General features: G+C 36.5%; 1 protein-coding gene across 4 annotated transcripts in view; it reads left to right on the forward strand.

The window, feature by feature from the left end:
- Positions 1 to 1,556: 1,556 nt before the first annotated feature.
- Positions 1,557 to 23,976, forward strand: part of LOC106068144 (phospholipid scramblase 1-like) — a 38,379-nt gene continuing 15,959 nt past the window's right edge. Inside the window, exons 1-5 of one of the 4 annotated variants that reach the window (XM_056009708.1) lie at positions 1,557 to 1,719; positions 5,795 to 5,957; positions 8,477 to 8,593; positions 8,891 to 8,968; positions 10,691 to 10,886. In XM_056009708.1, coding sequence (XP_055865683.1) covers positions 5,843 to 5,957; positions 8,477 to 8,593; positions 8,891 to 8,968; positions 10,691 to 10,886 — 506 coding nt within the window. In that variant the 5' untranslated portion in view covers positions 1,557 to 1,719; positions 5,795 to 5,842. Of the gene's footprint in view, positions 1,720 to 4,341; positions 4,590 to 4,797; positions 4,820 to 4,841; positions 5,024 to 5,794; positions 5,958 to 8,476; positions 8,594 to 8,890; positions 8,969 to 10,690; positions 10,887 to 23,976 lie in introns of those variants that run through there. The other 3 variants (XM_056009709.1, XM_056009711.1, XM_056009710.1) reach the window with 3 other exon arrangements.

The following is a 23,976-nucleotide window of genomic DNA, read 5'->3' on the forward strand; positions in this document are numbered from 1 at the left end:
AATATATATACATTGCGAAGTGGGGTTAAAATCCCCCCCCCCCACCGAAAATATATGACATGCCATTTGTAGGCCGGTTTATATGGTAATGCCCGGGCTGATTTTGATACCCAGTCCGCCTCTGGCCACAATACATACACTACGGTCTAAGCTGGTACCCAAAGAACATTTCTGCCAAGTTTTATCATGCTTTGTCAAGCGGTTTTTATTTCTATACGGAGACATACAAACATACATACATACATACGCCAAACATTCTGCTTTACATAATAGATAGTTACACACAATAAAATAGTAAAAGAAAGATAACTCGTTCAAGATCAAAACAATTAATTCTCTCGATCCTCTCCCCTTCCAATCTTTTTTTTCCCTTTGTAATTCTGTAAAGGATCATCCATTAATAACGTCTCAACTTTGGTGAGCTTTTGTGTTTTTAAAGTAAACTCATAGTGACTGAGATAATATAGAGTATAAGGTAAGGGTGAGGGTAACTAGATATGGGCCATAATTCATTGCTCACATGCTTTGTTTAATAATATAGATTTAAAATAAAAACATTCTTTTTCCTGTCCTAATTGCACTGTTATCGTATCTCGGCCCTGTATAAGATATCGTATTTCCAGTTTAAACTTTGCATTTTTTTTTCACGTTTAAAGCTGCAAAGTACTTCGTCAGTTGTATCAGTAATTTGGGAAAAGAAAACAGAAAATGTTCATGTATTTCTACACGAAGTGAACAAGAAACAGAAGGAATAATAAAAAAAAATGAATGAATACATGTAGCAATACAATACGGTACGTAAACCTACGCATGCATTAAGTTCAGTTTTTGATGAATACCCATCAAATGGCACGAAAGATGTAGGATAATAGTAATTAATGCCAGGGCCGATTTTTAGCGCCCAGTCCACCCTTGTTTAGAATATTTACAAAATAGAAAAAGTAGAAAAAGTTTATGACAGACTGTAAAAACATTTATGTGCGCTTTACTAATTTCAGATGTTCCTTCATTAAGATTATTGCAGGAATGCGGGGTAAGGCAGCTGATAGTGTTCCAACCATGGACCATCGAGACGTCAATGATGTTCAGGTTAAAATGAACTTAAAATGATATACAATTTAGAACATATTTTAAAGATAAAATATTAACATATATATTAAACTAGTGCAGTACTATTGAATGAATTGTATATGAATATTGATCAATATGTCAATTTTAATTAGATAGGGGAGGGGAAGTGGGTGTTCTAAGCTATAATTAATAGTGTAGTTCAAATCATTCACATCTCTTGATTCGGCCGCCGTTCAGTATTAAGCGTTCTACATAACGTAGGCTAACTATGATAAATGATAACATCAATCTTATTAGGTGTACTATTTTTCTTATTTTTTTCTTCTCCCTTATTTTTTTTTTTTTTTATGTGGCTACCCACGTTGTGGAAAAACAAAACTTGGAATAAATAAAGGGAAACAACGAGCCACTTAAATTGTTTCATCCAGGCTACAGAAATGGATGACCCCTTAAATAGCTCCACAATGCTCAACCATAACTCCCCTTCGCTTCTGCTGGGGAATATTATAGAACTTCAATAATTACGAAGGTGGCCATATTGTTTGTAAACAGACCAGAAAGTGAGGAGACTTCCTTATCAGTTAAAGAACTGTCACACACACACACAACTGAAGGCTTTGATTCTTATTCAATAGTGGCTCTGATAGGGTAAGGAGATAATTTATTAGGGTATGATCATGTTTAGAGTAACTGACTCAGTAACTTAGACTTAGAGAGTCTAAAAAATAGTCTAGATTACTCTAGTAGGCACTTCAACAATTATTATTCTTAGAGACTTAGGACTCGGTCAAGCTCAAAATGATAGATCGATTAGATCTCTAACTCTATGATGTTACGTAAAAAAACGTCAGCACATCAGTAAAATCTCGATTCTAGAGATCTAAGACTCTAGAGCTAGATCTAGATTCTTACTTAGTTAACTTAGATAAAGTCTTTAGAGTTCAGTTTAGTGATTCTGCTAGATCTAGACTAGTCTAGAGACTCTTACTTACTAGTCTTACTCTTAATAACTAAATAAGAACTCTTACTCTTACTTTTTTACTACTCTTACTCTTAGTAAGTCTTTTTGTGTTCAAACCCTCGACCCACACTGGCCACAGTTTGTCTGAGACAGACGAGTTCCCTTTCTTTAAAAATAATTCTTTGAATTGAGATCTGAAGATGAATTGAACCTGACCTAATCACAAATCAGCACCCCACCCTCCCCCGGTTTAGCTAGAAATATCTTGTCTAAAGTGACTTAAGTCTAGATTACTATATGCCTATCTAGATCTAGATGTCAAACTAGACTTAGGCCTACTACTCACACACTCACACTAGACTTAGACTCTCTAGAGGGTCTAAATCTAGACTAGATCTATTAACTATTATGTATAGAGATTCTCTAGAATCTAGATCTAGAACTTTAACTTGAATAGACTCTTGACTTAGTTTTAATGAACTCCACTCTAGATTCTAGACTATATAATAAGACTATATCATATATACAAGATCTCTAGCTAGATTGTAATTTGACTAAATCTAGGACAACTAGTGGTGCAGTGGTGGTAGATGTAGATCTCTATAGAGACAGATCTAAATATATAGATGTAGAGAAATTAGATCTACCTATCTCTAGACTATCTAGATTTGTGTGACAGTTTGAATGATCTATCATCTAGTCAATAGGCCTATCTAATAGAGTTATTATGGAGATATTGAAAAATCCTTGACTATAGTATGACTATAGTATGACCTATGACTTTGTCTAGTGACCAGATTTAGTAAGAGAGGCGAGATAATATTGGTTAACTATTAGCAGCCCTTAACAAAAATATTAAATAACAAAAAAATGTAGTTTTGAAAAAAAAAAATCTAAATACTGAATCCCTTTAAACTGCTTGATATGACCTGACATAGTAGACCTAGAGACAATCTAGATTTTTTACAAAGCTTATTTGAACTCACTCTGTCTGTCTCTCTGGTAAAATATGTGTACACATTATTTCTCCAACACCTATTCTTGAATCAAGTTGAAACTTCGCACAATTATTCATAGGCATAGACAAGACATGAATCAATAAAAGAAAGTAACCAATTAGTCGATTTATTGCTGGTAATTAATTATTTTGTTTGATACCAACATGGTGTCGACAAGGGAAACTAATCCTTCAAAATTCACAGATATGGCTAAATTTGTTGGGTTTAGTCATCTTTAATAATTGTTAGCGCTATTTCTCCTTCACGCATTCTCAGATCAAATTGATACTTTGAAAAATTATTAATGTAACTCACTAAACATAAATCATTTTAAAAAAAAACAACAAATAGTCAATTAATTATTGGTAATTAACTATTTTGCTTGAGATCTAATAAGGGAAGTTACTTGTAGATTATTGATAGAAATAGTTTTAAGGGCAGAGTTCTTCCTCTTTAGATAAGCTTTGTTTAAAAAAAAATGATTTTTTAATATTTTTCTTTTAAATTTTTTTTGTTTTATACTTTTTAGATTTTCCTTTATAAATGTTTATGTCCCAGTCCCAACCTCTTGCCGTATGGCAATGGAAGCTGGCAGGGTACAAACTAGGACCACCATTATGACAGTTTGAAATGCTTTTCATATGACCATGCAGCCATTAGTCTTGTCTTATATTTTGGACATTTCTAAAAAAAAAAATGAAGACTGTTACATCCATGCTCAAACCATCTGCAGAATGACCGGGGGGGGGGGGGGGGGGACAAACATCAGGCAGCATTTAAACTCTGAACCTGACTGTCAGAAACACATATATCTGCATGGCCAGGCTGCAGATGAAGCCAGCCCTTCAAAGCCAGACAAGAAAACAGCATCCATTCTTACTAAACAGGAATGCTCAGGTGGTGAAGGTTATTTAACCTTTGTATGATATGATGGGCTAACATTACAGTTGTTTTCAGCTTACCTAATGGATGAGGTTAGGATTACATTTCATCTTTCGATTTCATTTAGGAATGGTTTGGGATGTAAAGTAAAGAAAAGGATAAAACCTTTACATCACAAATATATTGTGTGGGATGCACTTCAAACTGTTGTCACAATCCTATCACCTGCTGGAGGTTTGGGCTTGGGTGTTATAATCATTTGTGTAGGAACATCAGAAACTGGTAAAAAAAAAATAAGCATATATTCTGTAAGTTAATAATAAATGGAAGGGGAGGGCAACAGGATATTACCAAAGTTTGAGAACCACTGGGCCCTAAAACCATGCTATCATCTATGTATATTTATAAGGTATTTAGACCTAGCCTACCTATCTAGGCTAAAGTAGAGGAGAGGAGAGGAGCTTTAATACTAAATCCTGAGCTAGTAGTAAAAGTACTGTTCAAAGTGGAAACACTAAACAACCAAGTGGTACATTTCACAGAGTGAATGGATATATCACAATACTTAGAACAATGCTATATGAAGAATAAAGTCAAGGAATTTCATGAACTATTTGTCATTGTTATATTTGGATATATTCTCATTTCCTAACTCTTATCTACTGATAGCTGTGCTGGTACGTCACATTTAAAAATTAAAAAAATGAGTTTTTGATTATCCAAAATATCATAAATTGAAATGCTGATAAGATAAAAAGCAACCTCCGTAAAGATTCATATAAATTTAAATTGATGTGTAAACAAACCTATCCCAGCACCACCGGGCTACCTACGTAAACAAACAGGATCATGGGAACTGATTCTGCCCATAATGAAATGGATCTGATAAACTTTTTAATATAAATAGGTAGGCTTACTGAAAGCTGTCATTTGAAGTTCTAGCCAAAGACTATTATACAGCGTACACTTGATTTATTCGCTTTGGTAACTAAATGGCTTACACAAATTATTTTATTCTAGAATTTATTTTGGAAATTATTCCTCTGAAAGTTTAGTGTGGGCTGTTTCCCTTGGATAGTAAATTTATCCTTAATTTGGATACATTATACATGTAAGTCTGTTTTAATTTAATGTTCAGATAACCTTTAATTTTTTCTTGCAAGGTTGAAGAATGAGAATACATTTCATCACACAAAGTCAACATCTCTTTTTCATATTTTGTTTTGTGGTTAGAATAATTGTATTAGTTCAGTATTTGAAGTTACAAAATATAGTTTTACAGCTGGGTTAGATCTTGTGGGAAACATGTTTGTGCTTAGTGTGAAAGCCAAACTCAGAATGGCCTCCTCTGCCAGTATGGATGATATAATTGGAAATGTGTAGAATGAATCTGCCCTCTGAAAAATCTCTTTTAGTGTTTGTTTTTTTTTGAGATAGAAATTTGGTTTGAGTCTTATAATAAATATAAGTTTAGCTACTATTACGTTGTCTAATGAGTCAGCTCTATCAAGTTCAAATATTTAGATTGTGTCAGTTAGTGACATGAATAAGGAAATGTTTACAAATGAATGTTTTTAATCATGATTGATAATAAAAAGAATGCATCCACATATTTCTATTTAACACATTGAAAAGATAACAACCATTGTCGGACACTAAATTTAATATATCTAAAAACTGTTGAAATGTGAAAACTCTTTTTTTAAATGCAGTCATTAAGGTTAAACCTTTTCAGTACATGCCAGTGGCTGAAGAAAAGAAACATAAAACAATCTGATATCCAACACTATTTAACAAATGTAAAAAGTTTTAATATTCTACTGAGTCTAAACAACTCACAATGGTTAATGGTTTATTTCCTATTTTTGATTTCAAATTTCAGAAATTTTTACTATTGGACAGAGGGAATTAATTAAAAACACAGATCACAATGTCTCAGGGAGTAGTAATCTCACAGCCCAGGAATGATGAAAAGGGCAGACAGGACATGCAAATGAACCCAGTTGTTATCCAGCCAGGCTACCTAGGAATGCAGGGCCAACCAGGTAAATTAGACATGTCATTACTGTATTGTTATCATTGTCTTCCCCAGAGATAACTCCTCCCTTGTGTTCAGGATTAATTTCCTGTACATAGAGTCTCAAACTCTTGAATGGTTTAATGTTTTAAAATCTTAGGAATAAAACATTTCTATTTAGACTGCTGCTTACCTCACAAAAAAAATAAAATAAAAAGGATTGTCTTCAAGTTCATAGTTTAATTAGGGGTGTAGCATTTTACTTGGCAACACAGTCCTAGCAGTTATCTGCATATTTTGATACATCTAGTGCAGACACAACTCACCCAAAACATAATAACAACAACAAAGCTCACGGACATATTTATAGAAAAGAAGAAGAGACATTTTATCTAATTAAAGAAAAAACTTAATGACTTTGTTTGTTACAAAAAGGTAATTAAGACACAAAAACATGCTTGTCATGACAGGTGTCAATGAAGATTTTTCAAATGAAATTTTTGTTGATTTTAGCACTACTTTTGAGTTCACTGTAGCAGAACTGTTAAGTTTGAAGTTCATTATAAACATCAAGACATTTTTTAAGGTGGCTTATCAGTACAAGAAACATTCTTGGCCCTGGTTCTTACTAGTGCTACCTTTTGTTACAGGTATATGAGAATGTTGTGCTGGGATTTATCCCTATTGTCAGGGATGATGATTGTACAATTTGAACTTTCAGGAGAATGTGTTTACAATCTATTATGCAAAAGCATTTCCTATCTAAATGTAACATATACAAATTCTGTTTGAGAACCAGCTTAATTTTCACTTGTGGTAGCAAAGTAAATAATTAACATTTGTTCCTGGTTGTACCTTTTGCATGATACATTGTTTTGTGTACATTTAAGACTAAGACTGCTTTATTGATCCTTGTGTAAATTTGTTGTGATTACAAGGACTCTTTTCTCATATTAAAGACACCACAACAGAAACATACACATACAATAAACAGACACAACATAAAGAGTTCATTCAGTGACTACACACAGGCATCTTGGTCATCTGATTCAACACTTCCTGTTCTCACATTCTCAGATCAAGTGGAAATTTTGCACAATTATTCATAGTGACAATACATGAATGAATAAAAAAAATTAACCAATTAGCTGATAATTAGTGGTGATTAATTAATTTTGTTTGACTTAGAAAAAGGGAGTTAAAACTTGCAATATTCAGAGCTACGGAGGTGATTTTTGCAGTTCTTCCCTGTAGATAATCTTTGTTTAAAAAAAAAACAGTATTGTTTTTATATTTAGCTTGTTATAGTTTTTAATGTGACCCATTTATTTAAAATGCTTATGGTAATTAATATCCAAAAGATAAGTTGAAAATATATTTCACACCTGAGATAATTTAATCCCTATATGTTATCTTGTCTTAGTCATCAATATCTATGTGATCTTTACATCATTGAGTCATTTTGTATGACCTTTTACTTTATTCATTCACAAACTTAAGAGGCACATCCTCATGGAAAACGTTTTAGATATTTTTTAAAACTTCATTTTAATAAGCATCATCCTTCATCTTTTTGGAAAATTACAGTAGTTGATCATTGTTTTGTGAAAAAGTAAAGTTGGTTAGTCATTGGTCACATGATACCCTTGTTAACTATGGGCCACAGAAACAGATGACCTTTACATCATCTGCCCCATAGATTGCGAGGCCTAAAAGGGGAACTTTTCTTCTTTTTTACTGGTTATTGTGTTAGCCACTGGACTCCCATGTAAATTTTAGGCTAATGAATCTTGTTAAATCTCTTGCAGTTGCATCTCTAGAACTTGAAAAATTAAACATATTTAATGAAGTTTCCTTGTAAAATCTACTGTCACATTAAAAAGTCAAAGTAGGAGTCTCTCAATAATGCAAACAGAGATGCCTGTCATCAATTTCATTTAAGTCACATCAGATGCACATAACAGCAGACATCAGTTCAGACTCATGAAAATCTTTTGCCTATTGCAAAACTCAGTAGGCCCTAGTAATAAACATTTTGCTTTCTCTACATCCTGTTTGGTTTGCTAGGATCTGTTACATTCAACATAGTTTTGAAGGTCCTTGGGATATCAAATGGTCATACTAAATAGTGACAAGACCATCATCAATAACTAAATAGTGACAAGACAATAACTGAATTTCTGCCCTTCACTTACCACTTCTGATATGGCTAGGTCTTTAGTTTTTGTTTTAGGCTCATTTGCTTTTCTGTTGTCTGTTTGGTCAGACGTAGATGATGAAAAGAAAATATAAATTGACCACCGGCGGACAATGGTTATGCTTGAGATGGATGTGGCAAAATATGTAGGTCAAAGCTGGGGCTGCATAGTCACGGGAAAAACTGCATTTCTCATTAATCTTCGGACTCAAAGACAAGCCTTATTGTTATAGTGTAGTGTTGTGTAGTAGCATTTGTAATTGTCATAATTAGCAAGAGGTAAATCTTTTACAAACTTGTTCTACAAATCATAAGTCATATTAAATATCATTGACTGACTCATTCACCAGGTATGATGATGGGCCCACCACCCAATGTAGTCATACCTTACGGCCTCCCACCAAGCTTGGCGTACCTTCAAAGCCTAGATCTAATCAAAGTTCATCAAATCTTGGAGCTTGCCGAAGGTTAGAAATTGTATCTCTGACATTATTTGTTGTACACAGTTGGCTTTGTATAGCTAAATAATTATTTTACTGACCTTCATTTATTGAATGTAGAAAAAATAATGTATTGAAAGAAGACTAAAAGAAAAATGGCTAATACATAGTTTACTATTTGAAGCAATTCTATGTTTTCCTAAAATAAAAAAAAAATGTAGACCAAACATATTGGGTAAGAAAGTTAAAAAAAAATAAACAGAAAAAAACAAAAAAAATTTTCTCTGAAGTTGTTGTATGTTTACATGCACATTTTATTTTTAGTGCTGATTGGCTGGGAGAGAAACAATAAGTACGACATCTGCAATGGCCAAGACCAAAAATTTCTGTTTGCTAAAGAAGGTAGGATGGTTAGGGTTAAAACACTCTGTTAGATATATACACTTTTAAATACACAAAATAAAGGTTACTTCGGTAGTTGAAAACAAAACATGGGCATTTAGCCTAGATATTTAGATAATACATTTACTGTATAGTTAATAGTTTATGGGAATACAACAAGAACATTAAGTAGCTTTTAAGTCATTCCTCTCATTATCAAGAAAAAAAAAAGCTGAGATAATCAGTATAAGATTTACTGAAAAGTGGATTCTGAAATAATCAGTCTATGATTTACTGCACAGTGGATTCTGAAATAATCAGTCTATGATTTACTGCCCAGTGGATTCTGAAATAATCAGTCTATGATTTACTGCCCAGTGGATTCTGAAATAATCAGTCTATGATTTACTGCACAGTGGATTCTGAAATAATCAGTCTATGATTTACTGCACAGTGGATTCGGAAATAATCAATCTAAGATGAACTGCACAGTGCATTCCACATTAAGAATCTCTCTTACAGTTAGACTTTTTAAGAGGCATTTTGATGGCCAGCATCTCTAGCAGCACTCTTAATAAAGTATCTATCTGATAAGGCATGTAGGTTTGGAAGGATGTGACGAACTTTAGATGATGACACTCTCCAAGGCCTTGTTTCTTTGCTTTGATCTTGGTCTTGTCAGGATGGTGTAGTCTGAGGTCAATTTGTGTGTATTCTGAGATCCATTAAAGTGCTATTTCCTGTGCTCTGTCCTTGCGTATTTGATATATAAGGTATTAGGTTTAAGGTTTCAAGAATGTTTTGACTTTCAGGATGTACATTTGACTGTTTAGAGCAGGGTATGTGAAGGATTGGTGGGAAAGCTGTTAGCTCTAAAGCTTACCTTTTATCATTGATACAGGACAGATTGTGGCAATGGACATTTCTAATAGTCATTTATTTATGGCTAAAAATTATCCCTTTGTGGGTTGGGATAAGGGTGCTAGAACTTTGAATCTTGCCACTTCTGGCATTCCCTTACCATACTTCTGGTCTCTTCCCTTCTTAAAATGTTAAGTAAAGAGTTGACATATAGCCTCTTGAGACCCTTGAACAATAAAAAAGTTGTTCTTCAAGCAGCTAGGAATGAAATATTTGCTACATGTTCTGTTCTCTGAGCCTCCTGTACCACTCTATATGTCAATGTGTTGCTCGTGAGGAAGGGGATGGTGGGTTCATGTAATAGTTGTCTAATTTTGTCTGATGTGATAATGGTAAGATGTAGTTGATAGCTTTATATCCTGTTTATCAGTTTGAGTGAAATACTATCTCTTTCAGTGGATGTGTGCAAGATTATCTCAGCTTTAAGACCATCAGAGAATGTGACTACATTTTAGTCTTGGCTACATTTAAGTGTTTGTTGTCTTTGTAAAGTAGTTCTTCTGTTTCTTGTATTCTATTAAAAACAAAAAAGATTGTGATGATGCAAGAATGTGTACAGACAAATGAGCTTTTTAGCACATAGGTGGAAGTTGTGTGTCCAGAACAATGAAACGAATTCTCTTCATAACAGTTTAATCTTAAATTACTATCTTTAATAGGCTTATATGTTCAAAATCTCCATCTATCTTCCTTAGCTGCAAGCAGAACATTATTTTAATTCTAGTCTCATACCTGGAACTAGCTTTAAGCTGTGCAACTCTTTCATTAGTCTCATGGGTGTCGAAGGCTGATGTTGCATGTCTTGCCATTACATTTTTATAGATACTGATTGCTGCACACGCCAGTTCTGCGGTGTCATGAGGCCTTTCGTCATGAATGTCAGTGACCTTCAGGGCACCCCCCTAATGACCTTGCACAGACCTTTCCGTTGCCAGGGATCAATATTCTGGTGCTGTTGCCTGCAGGAGATGGAGATTCAGTCCCCTCCCGGAGTATTACAAGGGAGAGTGAAAGAGATGTGAGTACAGCCCCCTTACATTTTTACTGACTCTTCCTTTTACTGCCCATCAATACATGAACTACTTACAAGTTTGACATATACATTATCATTCATCACATTCAACCAGTTACATTGAATACATAATGTGTCCAGTTACATAATCCCATACAACGGTTGTCCAGTAATATTATCATTGATCACATTCAACAGTTAGATTAAATACATGTGTCTAGTTACATAATCTCTTACAACCGTTTGTCCAGTAATATTATTGATCACATTCAACCGGTTAGATAAGAGACATAATGTGTCCTGTTACATAATCTCATACAACCGTTGTTTTTTTTAAATTGATTCGTATATTGTCATGGACTAGGAATATGTTTTTGCAAAATTTCAACTTGATCTGAGAATTCACATTCAACCAGTTAGATAAAATACATAATGTGTCCACTTACATTATCACGTAGCCATGCTGATCACCTAACAACACAGTAGTATTGGATACATAAGTGCTCATCCTTGACTGGGATTTAAAAGGGAAGCAGACTTAGAGACATCTTCAAAGTTGTATTGCATGAGAAATCTGTGGTAGAATAACTGCTTCAGTGATGCACAGTTTGGTAGATATATTTGAATGGCCTCTTGCACATGATTTGCCTGTTAATCTCATTCATAAATGTTACTTCCACTTCGTGCCCACATGCATTGTGGGTTACCCAGCTCAATTGTCTCCACAACACTATTCCTAAGCAGCACTTCATCAAAACAGCTACTCAATAACCGGCTATGTGTGTAAAGAGATCAAAATAAATGTCTGCTCTACTGTTTCTAGTTATACATCACTTAGTCTAAGGGAAAAACTAATCTAGCACTGCCGTTATTATAATGCTTGCCTTGTGGCCTGATATTTGGACAACTTCCAAGAGTACAATTGAAAGGCTGGGTGTAGAATGGGAGATAACTGGGTCTTTTGTTGTAGTATTGACAAGTGGAGATAAATCAGAGAGTTTGATTAGATAAAGAATGCACTTAATGACTCTTGGCTACTCTCTGTGAGTTCTCCACTTAAGTGGATCTCAACATCTGGTGGGGCCAGTCACTCATGAATATAAGCCTGACTTTTAAATGGTCACTGATTACAATTGTGCAATTAACATATGGTACTATAACAGAATATAGAAACATGAAGGTTTATAGAGACATAAAGGTATATAGAGAAAAATGAAGGGTTATAGAGACATGGACACATATATAGAAGTATGCAGGTTTATAGAAACATGAAGGTTTATAGAGAAAAGAAGGTATTTAAGACATGCAGGTATATAGAGATATAATGGTATACTAGGATATTGGCGGTGTGACAATGTTAGACCAACAAGTTGATAATGAAGTGACTGTGACATGTTGGTTACTTTATGTTGCTGAGTTCTAAGAGATGCTTGACTGTGGTGCACCTGTTTCTAGAATTAGGTCAACACCACTCAACAGGCTATTACAGCAGCAATCCAAGAGTAAACAAACATTCAAACCCTTTTCTAGATGATTAGCAGCCAAAGACTAGTGAGGACTATTGAAGATATTACTATGCAAGATAAAATAAAAGCAGCCACACTGTTGGGTTTTAATTATGTGATGTCGGATTCTATTGTATTCAAAGTCTGAACTGAAGCCTGTACTGCTAGTGTGTCTGTCAGTGTGGACGTTCTAATAGTTTAACAAAAATGATTACTGAAGTCAATGAGATGTAGCAGCTGAGTAGCTCAGGGAGGTGAATGTATTGGCTGTAGTTTGTGCTGATACCTTAGCACCATAGTGCTCTTCAACTCTTTGAAGTTAAGATGTGAAGGACAAAGAGTGATTCTCTTAGGCCCAGCCAAACTAGGTTTAAAACCTAGACTTAATGGTTAAAGGGTTTGTTTAGGCTTTCAGGAGACTTTTCAAACCACTTCAGAGATGTGATGGTCATACAAAAAAATTCTCCAAATTTTTCTGGCTCATTTTTGTCCTCTGACAGCTCAATGTGTTCTACCATTTCTATCCAAATCAAACATTAGACTCCTAGATGTGAACTACTTGCAGAACGGCCTTGCCCCCGACTGAAGTATAGCCTTTTTTTTTAATTTAGGAAACTCTTCGTACCATGGGTGGTGGTGGCGGAGGATTTTATTATATCACGTGGCCTAGCAATGGTATATAAAAGGTATGAACGGCAAAGTTTCATAAAGATTGGTTAAAAGGTGTTGATTTCTTTAAGAAACATACATACACTTTATATTGTGTTCTTTATATTATGAAGTTTAAGAAATGCATGTTGCCTACATGATATCATGTTTCTCTTTTTTTTTTTTATTTTTAAAAAATCTTTTTAAGAAGTAGATGTTTTTTTCTTCATTCTCTGTATGCACTGATAGTATCTTATAAGTAAAGCCACCATACAGGCCTAGCAAGCTAAGTGACAGTAGTACAACTTAGAGACTTGTTTCTGTTGGTTAGGATCACGGTACAACGTGTGGTAAAAGTCACTGAACCCTGCTGAGATAAATCAGGGCTTGGTCTTATTTCTACACAAGCGAGGATTCTCGTTCCCTGGCTCACAATCCAACGTCATTTACATGCGCTTCTTAAGCTCAATACAATGAAATCTTAACATAATTATATACAGTCTATGGATTTAGATTCAATTTAGAGGATACTTCAAAGCATCCGATATGGGAAAATATGCAGGTCGCTACTGGGTTTGCGTGGCTATATGAAGCACTGATCTTATACTTCATCTTCGCAATCGAAGACATTGCTATCACTCTTCATTCAAAAACATTGTTCTTAATGATGGTTACATGCAAGCTTCGTAACAAATGACCAAAGACGTGTGCAAATAAAATGAATTACAAATAAATCAAATTAGGGAACTCGGAACGCACAGATGGCATGTCTTTTCATCATTTTTGACAGTTGTAGATTTGAGTTGTTTTTTTAATTCGACTAGAAGCACGTGACTCTTTATTGTAAGTCCTGCAGACACACCAGGTGAAATGAATTCTGATGACGGAGTTTACAATGAGTAGAAACATTTTATTTTCTAGTTGTGAACTAAGTCTTAATCCTCTGACCACTCACAATGACCATAGGATGTTTGACTAAAAAGATCAGCCTTCATTTTGTTTTTATTGTTATTGGCGTTTTCCAGTTACATACGTGTTTTATTAGCGGTCCCCGAAAGCGGAATAGCCGCTATTAGTTTTGTGTGGTCTGTCTGTCCATCCGTCCCGTTTAGATCTTATAAACTAGAACCGACATACAAAATACGATATCATGATATTTTAGATCTTTTAAAATTTCGATGCAACGGCCCCCACCACCCCCCTTAGCCCCGAGAAAGAATCCCAGCGAATGTATAGATATACTACACTTAGTAATGTTCCAATGATAGACCTTTAAATCTAGACTTAAAAGACCATGCGCACAATTTTCCTGAATATTAATTTATCAAACTCTTGAATCAATAACGAGGTGCGGTTGTAGAGCGGTAAAGCGCCTGGCTTCTCGGTATCGAATCCCGGTGAAAAATGAGATTTGATTTTGGGATATTTGGGCGCCTCTGAGTCCACCCAGCTCTAATGGTTACCTGACATTAGTTGCGGAAAAGTAATGGCTGTTGGTCGTTGTGCTGGCCACATAACACCCTCGTAACAGTTGAACTTGTCATCTGCCCTATAGACCACAAGGTCTGAAATGGGAACTTTTACTTTTTTTTTTTTGAATCAATAATGCCTTACATAAAAAAATTCCTGAACGTGATAGTCCTTTCAAGAACGTGATAGTCCTTTCAAAAACGTGATAGTCCTTTCAAGAACGTGATAGTCCTTCGCTATGTTGGATCTAAATCTAGACCTAGTTCTCTAAATTTACATGTATTTCTTTATTTACTTTGTAAAATTATAACATTGGAACGAGTAAACTTCGTTTCTCAGAGATATACATCTAGGCCTACTATTCTAGGAAAATCGTTAGATCTGTTTTTGAGATCCGTGACCAGGTTCCACCCAGGTACCTCCTTGAAGTTTTGGCTTGAACAGAGGTATTTTAAAAATAAAAATAAAAGATTACAGAACACAAATGACAGTTTTTTTTCCTTATGCTGTTAATACCAGTAGCATTTCTTCTATTAAGTCCTTCTATCACTCATTTCTGTAACAACCTCACAAAAAAAACAAAACATAGCACTCTATCCAGAAGAAACTAATAGTAAATAAAATAAATGAGAAATGGACAAGCTCTCATCCAAATCACAAGAAAGATGATGCCTATTATAAGCTATCCCGACAAGATCAAAGAAAAATGATGCCTATTATAAGCTATCCCGACAAGATCAACGTCTAATCTTTCGACTCAGGACAGGACACAACAGAATGAGACAACATATGTAATGGAAGCTCAAAATTGGAACCAGTGAAATCTGCCCATGTTGAGTGTCACCAGAGACTGCTGACCATGTCCTCCAAAAACTGCTCTCTTTACCAAGAGGCCGTACAAGACACTGGCCCCAAAACACCCGAATAGAAAGAAAACTTTATGGAGAGCTTCCTGATTTGGAAACCACTGCGCAGTTCATCTCATGTATTGGTCTTGTGAACGCTCCAACATAGAAATGCGAACAAAGAAGAAGAAGACTCATTTGGTGAGGTTTGTAGGGGTAATGTTGCATACTTGATCAACGATTGACTGGTTTAATTTTAAATCAAACCTTGTTAGTTCATACTTCACCTGCGTGAACTAAATAGATCTATCCGTTGTTTATTCTAGTATAATGTAGATGAAACTACAGCAAAACTATCTATTTTTACGTGGTAATAGACATTTTGGGGGGGGGGGTCATTAGAAATTAAGCTGCCAGACATTGATACAATTGTGGTTGTAATGTATCTGAATACAAAACACTTCTGGTGATAAGGGGAAATAAAATTGTGTTTTCTCTCATATGTTATCATGTAAATGATAGTGGCAACATAGTTGCCCGCAGACATGTATGTTGGAGGTATGCTTACATTAGACGAACTTTGACCCCAGATTTGCCTCCTACGGCACTCCTACCATGACATCATATTCTTATCTTTGTACACAAGTGAAAGAGTGGACGTTACAATTTTCTTTTGAATCATTCCCTTGTCGTCTGCTAGGAAAGCTAAAGGAATGAGTCAACGATTGGTTGCCGAGTTGGCTTATTGCAAATGCAAGAATTCATATTCTGGCTCCCGGGTTCCTCATACCTTCCCATTCAATATGTCTGACATTGCTGTTTTCTTTATACTGTAACGTTCTCCACTATCCAGGCTCTCTGCAAACTGCACCACACGACACAACGAACTTAAAGAACCTCGCCATTCAGTATCAGTAACAGTTTAATTTCAAATACATCACAATTGACAACATTAACACTGACTGTACAAAAAACCTTGTCACTGTTCCGGACTGACTTCACGCACCGTCCTGGTTCTGAGTTCGCCTCGTACTGGTCACATTGCGTCTAGCGCCGGCCTGTGGCGATTTGCGTACCGGTAGTCTAAAAACACAGCACTACCCCCATCTGTCTCACCACCAGGTTTATAACAATACATTCAGCCACTGTTTCTGCCCCCCCCCCCAATTTTTTCCCCACTATTGGCTATCTGCTGGCTTTCCCTCTTAGATCTCTACGTCTACAAGAAAAACGTAAAAATACTTGAAAATAAAAATAACAACAACAACAAAGCTTAAACGAAGTGTAATTGTATGAATTTGTTTGAATCAGTCATGTCATTACATTTGTAATAGATCTAGACCAACAGCAACATATCTGTGCGATTGATATTTTTACAAATGTTTTTGTTTAGCGCTATTTCATGCTTTTAGCTTTCTTATTGAGCTATGATCCTAACACGTATCTGGACCTGTTGGGGCTCCTCGAGCAGACGTGCTAACCACTCTGCTGATGACGTTCTTATGACCTATAAAGAGGACTAACTCAGCTTATACCACCACTCCAGTCTTACGTCTTTAAGTAAAGCTTCTTTCCCTTGTTCAAGAAACCAAAATAGAAGAATTAATTACCAATAGCTCATTAATTAATTTGTAATTTTTTAAAATGATTCTTATGTTGTCATGTAAAAGAAATAATTGTGCGAAATTTCAGCTTGATCCGAGATAGGGTGTCGGATGGCTGCCTGGTCGTGCGGTTTGCGCGCTGGACTGTCGTTCAGATTTATCGATGGTCCCGGGTTCAAACGCTGCCCGCTCCCATCCCCCGTCGTCCTGCCGGAGGTTTGAACTAGGAAGTAATTATCTTCAACTCTATAGGAATATCCGAAACATGGAAAACATTTGACAAACAAACAAACAAATAACGTGTAGGCCTACATACTTTCCACCAGACAGACAGAGTGAGTGGATACAAGCTTTGTAAAAAGTACTTTTGAAAATCTTCTCATTTCACCAACGTTTAGTTTTGTCTATTGAAAGTGAAACTTTTTATTTTGAACAATGAATATGCCAACTGTGTTCACATTCACGTAATCTTTCATAATGCACCCACTCACAAGACACATACACAGATAGACTTAATCTGGGACAGCCTTTGTTCAACGTTAGTCAGAGCTTTTTGGATTTTTTCACCTCCGTAGTAGTGACATTTCTTTTTCTCACTTTATTAATGTAGTCGATCACTATGTGTGCCAGGGCAGTACAGTGTGTAAAGGCGCATCCATATCTAGACTCTAGAGAACTAGACTACCGTTCGGCTAAGGACAACAGCGCCCTTGATTGCCTCCTAATGAGACTTTGAGCGAAATAAGTCTCTCCACCTACCAATAAAAATCATTGTCTACTGAGCAATGGTTCTCACAACATTTTTTTTTATGTCTCTAAGACCTTGGTGCTTTTTAAATGATCAATAATGAGGAACTCCATTTTGATGTCTGATGAGATCATTGCATAGCACATTCAGGAAAGCCTTAGCACCGTGTTGCATTAAACCAAAGAAAATGTAGACTACCTAATGGGGTGCAACTTACAGATGAATCTCACACAGAACTTGTCTACAAAATCTCATTCACCATATTCTCTTGAACATCGGCTGCTATAGAAACAAAATGTTGAAATATCTACAACTGAAGAAGGAATTAAATACAGCTGTCTTTGTCCCCGTATAGTGTGACCTTCATCGTATAGTGTGACCTTCATCGCCTATGTTTACTGTCTTGCCTATGAGTGTTGTGGTTCACGCTTTAGATATAAACATTTGATGTCACACTGTGTTGATCTGCTGTGAATTGTTACTTGATGTTAGAATCTTATCACTTGCTGTTGGCACTTCCTGTCTTCTATTTCTGTGTAAGATTGAGAGCAATCTTTTGTTGGCCTCCTTCACTCGTAGAACGATTCTACTTCATCTAGTGGAACACTTTGTACATGTGACTGCAGAGCCCTATTCTCGAGACAAATCCCCGACCGCCTGTTTTGCAGGGTAAAGTGGTATTCTCTTAGGTGGCAGAGGAACCAGCCATTTTTCGTTTGGCGCACTTTTGTCCCAGAGCTGAGGACAATGTTTTTTCGCTGACCATAGCTTTCACCAAGTGGACCTTTGTGTGGTCTAGGGCTATATCTTACCAGTGGTTGGCATCATTGTCCACTGCCTTGAGGTCTCGTTTGATAAATCTACACCTATTATAAAAATGCAGAAAGCATGTTGTTTTCCCCCTTGGTTTTGTCAGCTATAAATATACAATCCAAAGTTCAACATAAAAAAAGCCTAAACATGTAACTTATCAATGAACCTTTTTACTTAGTTTTTTTTTATTTTAATGTTGAACATAGTTTTGGATTGCATATCTTCTGTTTAGTGAAGCCAGAAGTGATATTCAATTCAATAATATTCACCCCTCTAAAGTCAAGGGTGAAGCCAGAAGTGATATTCAACGCAGGTCTGTAGCTTTCTCTACTTCTTATCAGACCATTTGACCTGCTGTGTTTTCTACGTCAAAAAGGGGACACACAGGTCTCTTATTGTGTGGTAACCAACGACAGGTCAGATTCTAGACCAGGGATTCTCAAATTCGTTTTCTAATAGCTGAAAGACATAGTTTATGTTTGCCAAACAAGTATTCCATTTTAATACACTGTACTTCAAGTGCATGTCATTTTTTTAAAGAATAAATTTCATATGAAATCATTGTGGCGCTGTTTACAAATTATTATTTTTGAATCCAGACGTCCTCAGTCAAGCAACCAGCTTAATTAATAACACGACAGTTAATATTTTCTAGACTGATATTGTTGAATGCATATTATAGAAACATAATAATCATTCTGGTATTAAAACTTCTAAAACTGTGACATTTGAAATATAACACTTTAAAATAATAAACTGTAGTTCTTTTTTTTTGTGGAATATTAGGATTATGTTTTACATTTTTGTTAAAATACTTGATGCGGAAAAATGGAAAAATGTGCATGTCGCAACTGGTTTTGTGTAGTCATGTAAAATACTGCACTCATCCTTAACCTTCGTAACCGAAGGCATTGCCATTACTTAATTAATAGCATTAAAAATATTCACCGTCTTAAAATGTCTAAAGTGAGATACAGAATGAATACAGTAAGTGTATGTTGTACACCAATGTCAGTATTGGCACGTCGGCACACTCCAGACTTGTCTATACTCCAAGACAGCTTCTAGATTTAACTCATTTTAAATCGTTCAGTTAGTTTTGTTAATTTATCCTTAAAATACAGTGAATTGTGATTGCAACGCCACCTACACTAATAGTCTGACTTAACACTTAAGTTTTGTTTTTAAGTCTACTATTTATTTTTAAGAAAAATGTATGAAAATCTATTTCTGAAATGGAACATTTTCTTCATCTTAATTGTACTTAGAGTTGAGTCAAAGACTTTTGGAACTCTAAGCCTGTATAAAAAACAACTTCTGTCTGGGAAAGATCCAAGCAGATGTACATTTTCCTATTACCAACTACTCGTATCCCAAGACGCTCGGGCTAGAAGCGAGGTCAAAGACAGAACTTACCGGCAGAGGCGAAGTGGAAAGGGGGGGGGGGTTAGATATTGTATATATTTTAGTTAGGTCATGCATTCTAAGGTTATTTGTATTATATTATTATTGAATACTTTTAATGTATAAGCCTATATTTCTCTGTGTGGTTCATGGAAAGATGGGGGGGGGAGGCCCCCCATAACGTTTCTTGCCCCGGGCGCACGTTTTGCTCACTACGCCTCGGCTTACCGGGGAAATTCCGACATATTCATTCTTTGTACTACATCAGCCTTGCAGTTGTCAGCCAAAACGGCCCATCGAGAACGATTTGTGATGTAGATCTATCTAATCTACAACATATCGCCATATTACCATTTGAGAACTACTAAGACTGTTGCATTGAATAGTTTTCAAATATTCTATTAAAGTTCGTAGGTCATGACGTACCAATGTTTTCATATTAACATTTTTTTTTACTTACAAAGTTTGTGTCTACACACACACTAAGTTGCTCCTTATCAGAGTGGTACTGACTGACAGCAGTGGCCGTTTGAACTTGCAGGTCACGTAGTACAGGTAGACACGTGCCGAGAGTCAGCAGGACCTGCGTACAGTGACTACATTGACAAGTCCGCCAGCTACATGTCTGATAATTCTTATCTATGAGACTTTTCATAATCTGTCAATCTTGCTACTTTCCCCGGGCAATGATCTCAGCGACACGAAAGTGACACAACTAATTTCTGTTTGTAATGTTATCACAGAGCCTTGAGCCTACATTATCTTTGTTAACAGAGCTCTCTATACATTAAATTATTATTATTGTTATATAACAAATATTGAAATACAATAGATCTAGATTTAGATTTAGGGCCTAAATTTTTTTGTACGGGTGAATTTAAGTCGATTACCAATTGTGTCATCATAAACAGACAATCCTTCTTTCTATTCTACGCATAAACTGCTATTATTTTCAACAATCATTGTCTCAAAGCCAATTTATTGGTACACTTTTTAACGAATAAAACTAAAATGTCTTTGGTCCAGAATAAACATAACCGTTGCAAAATGTATGTGACTCAATTACCGTAATGTTAAAGGAGACCCAGGGCATCTTTTTTAATCCAAATTTTGACAAGCCTATTAAATGAAGACATGAACTATTTGAGAATCATCTTCACGAATCACCTTGTCGTCTATTTCCATGCCTAAAGCTCTCTAGACACGACCAGTGTTTAAATCAGGAACAGAGTCTCTCCTTAGATGAACGTTATCAAAGCTTGTGACTGTTAGGTTTGGGGGGCACGGTTAGAAGCGACAGTAGACGTACTGTATTGACAGACACAAGGGGACGCTTATTGCGAGATGCATAGGTTAAGATGGGGAGTGGGGTGAGAGGTGACGAACTTGCTTCTCTCAATGGAAAGTCAGGTTTCAGATTGGGCGGCTTCGTGTTATTAAGAGCCCCGGGGGGGGGGGACGTTTGTTCAGCCGGCCAGGTGAAAAATTGTAATAATTTTAAAAGAGTTGTCTCAAATCACGTGACCCTGAGTATTGCGTCACCTATTTAACGTGCCATTAGTTGCTAGCAAGTAGGACATTGGAGGAGTGTCGTATCAAGGCGTACTTTGGTGAGTTACATCGATGGTCGTACTTTGTTGAGTTACACCGATGGTCGTACTTTGTTGAGTTACACCGATGGTCGTACTTTGTTGAGTTACATCGATGGTCGTACTTTGTTGAGTTACATCGATGGTCGTACTTTGTTGAGTTACATCGATGGTCGTACTTTGTTGAGTTACACCGATGGTCGTACTTTGTTGAGTTACATCGATGGTCGTACTTTGTTGAGTTACATCGATGGTCGTACTTTGTTGAGTTACATCGATGGTCGTACTTTGTTGAGTTACACCGATGGTCGTACTTTGTTGAGTTACACCGATGGTCGTACTTTGTTGAGTTACACCGATGGTCGTACTTTGTTGAGTTACATCGATGGTCGTACTTTGTTGAGTTACATCGATGGTCGTACTTTGTTGAGTTACATCGATGGTCGTACTTTGTTGAGTTACACCGATGGTCGTACTTTGTTGAGTTACATCGATGGTCGTACTTTGTTGAGTTACATCGATGGTCGTACTTTGTTGAGTTACACCGATGGTCGTACTTTGTTGAGTTACATCGATGGTCGTACTTTGTTGAGTTACATCGATGGTCGTACTTTGTTGAGTTACATCGATGGTCGTACTTTGTTGAGTTACATCGATGGTCGTACTTTGTTGAGTTACATCGATGGTCGTACTTTGTTGAGTTACATCGATGGTCGTACTTTATTGAGTTACATCGATGGTCGTACTTTGTTGAGTTACACCGATGGTCGTACTTTGTTGAGTTACATCGATGGTCGTACTTTGTTGAGTTACATCGATGGTCGTACTTTGTTGAGTTACATCGATGGTCGTACTTTGTTGAGTTACACCGATGGTCGTACTTTGTTGAGTTACATCGATGGTCGTACTTTGTTGAGTTACATCGATGGTCGTACTTTGTTGAGTTACACCGATGGTCGTACTTTGTTGAGTTACACCGATGGTCGTACTTTGTTGAGTTACATCGATGGTCGTACTTTGGTGAGTTACATCGATGGTCGTACTTTGGTGAGTTACACCGATGGTCGTACTTTGTTGAGTTACACCGATGGTCGTACCTTGTTGAGTTACATCGATGGTCGTACTTTGTTGAGTTACATCGATGGTCGTACTTTGTTGAGTTACATCGATGGTCGTACTTTGTTGAGTTACATCGATGGTCGTACTTTGTTGAGTTACACCGATGGTCGTACTTTGTTGAGTTACATCGATGGTCGTACTTTGTTGAGTTACATCGATGGTCGTACTTTGTTGAGTTACACCGATGGTCGTACTTTGTTGAGTTACACCGATGGTCGTACTTTGGTGAGTTACATCGATGGTCGTACTTTGGTGAGTTACATCGATGGTCGTACTTTGGTGAGTTACACCGATGGTCGTACTTTGTTGAGTTACACCGATGGTCGTACCTTGTTGAGTTACATCGATGGTCGTACTTTGTTGAGTTACACCGATGGTCGTACTTTGTTGAGTTACACCGATGGTCGTACTTTGTTGAGTTACATCGATGGTCGTACTTTGTTGAGTTACATCGATGGTCATACTTTGTTGAGTTACACCGATGGTCGTACTTTGTTGAGTTACACCGATGGTCGTACTTTGTTGAGTTACACCGATGGTCGTACTTTGTTGAGTTACACCGATGGTCGTACTTTGTGGAGTTACATCGATGGTCGTACTTTGTTGAGTTACATCGATGGTCGTACTTTGTTGAGTTACACCGATGGTCGTACTTTGTTGAGTTACACCGATGGTCGTACTTTGGTGAGTTACACCGATGGTCGTACTTTGTTGAGTTACACCGATGGTCGTACTTTGTTGAGTTACACCGATGGTCGTACTTTGGTGAGTTACACCGATGGTCGTACTTTGGTGAGTTACATCGATGGTCGTACTTTGTTGAGTTACACCGATGGTCGTACTTTGTTGAGTTACATCGATGGTCGTACTTTGTTGAGTTACACCGATGGTCGTACTTTGTTGAGTTACACCGATGGTCGTACTTTGGTGAGTTACATCGATGGTCGTACTTTGTTGAGTTACACCGATGGTCGTACTTTGTTGAGTTACACCGATGGTCGTACTTTGGTGAGTTACATCGATGGTCGTACTTTGTTGAGTTACACCGATGGTCGTACTTTGTTGAGTTACACCGATGGTCGTACTTTGTTGAGTTACACCGATGGTCGTACTTTGTTGAGTTACACCGATGGTCGTACTTTGTTGAGTTACATCGATGGTCGTACTTTGTTGAGTTACACCGATGGTCGTACTTTGTTGAGTTACATCGATGGTCGTACTTTGTTGAGTTACATCGATGGTCGTACTTTGTTGAGTTACACCGATGGTCGTACTTTGTTGAGTTACACCGATGGTCGTACTTTGGTGAGTTACATCGATGGTCGTACTTTGTTGAGTTACACCGATGGTC

The sequence above is a fragment of the Biomphalaria glabrata genome, chromosome 14, assembly GCF_947242115.1.
Source record: "Biomphalaria glabrata chromosome 14, xgBioGlab47.1, whole genome shotgun sequence".
Lineage (NCBI taxonomy): Eukaryota > Metazoa > Mollusca > Gastropoda > Planorbidae > Biomphalaria > Biomphalaria glabrata.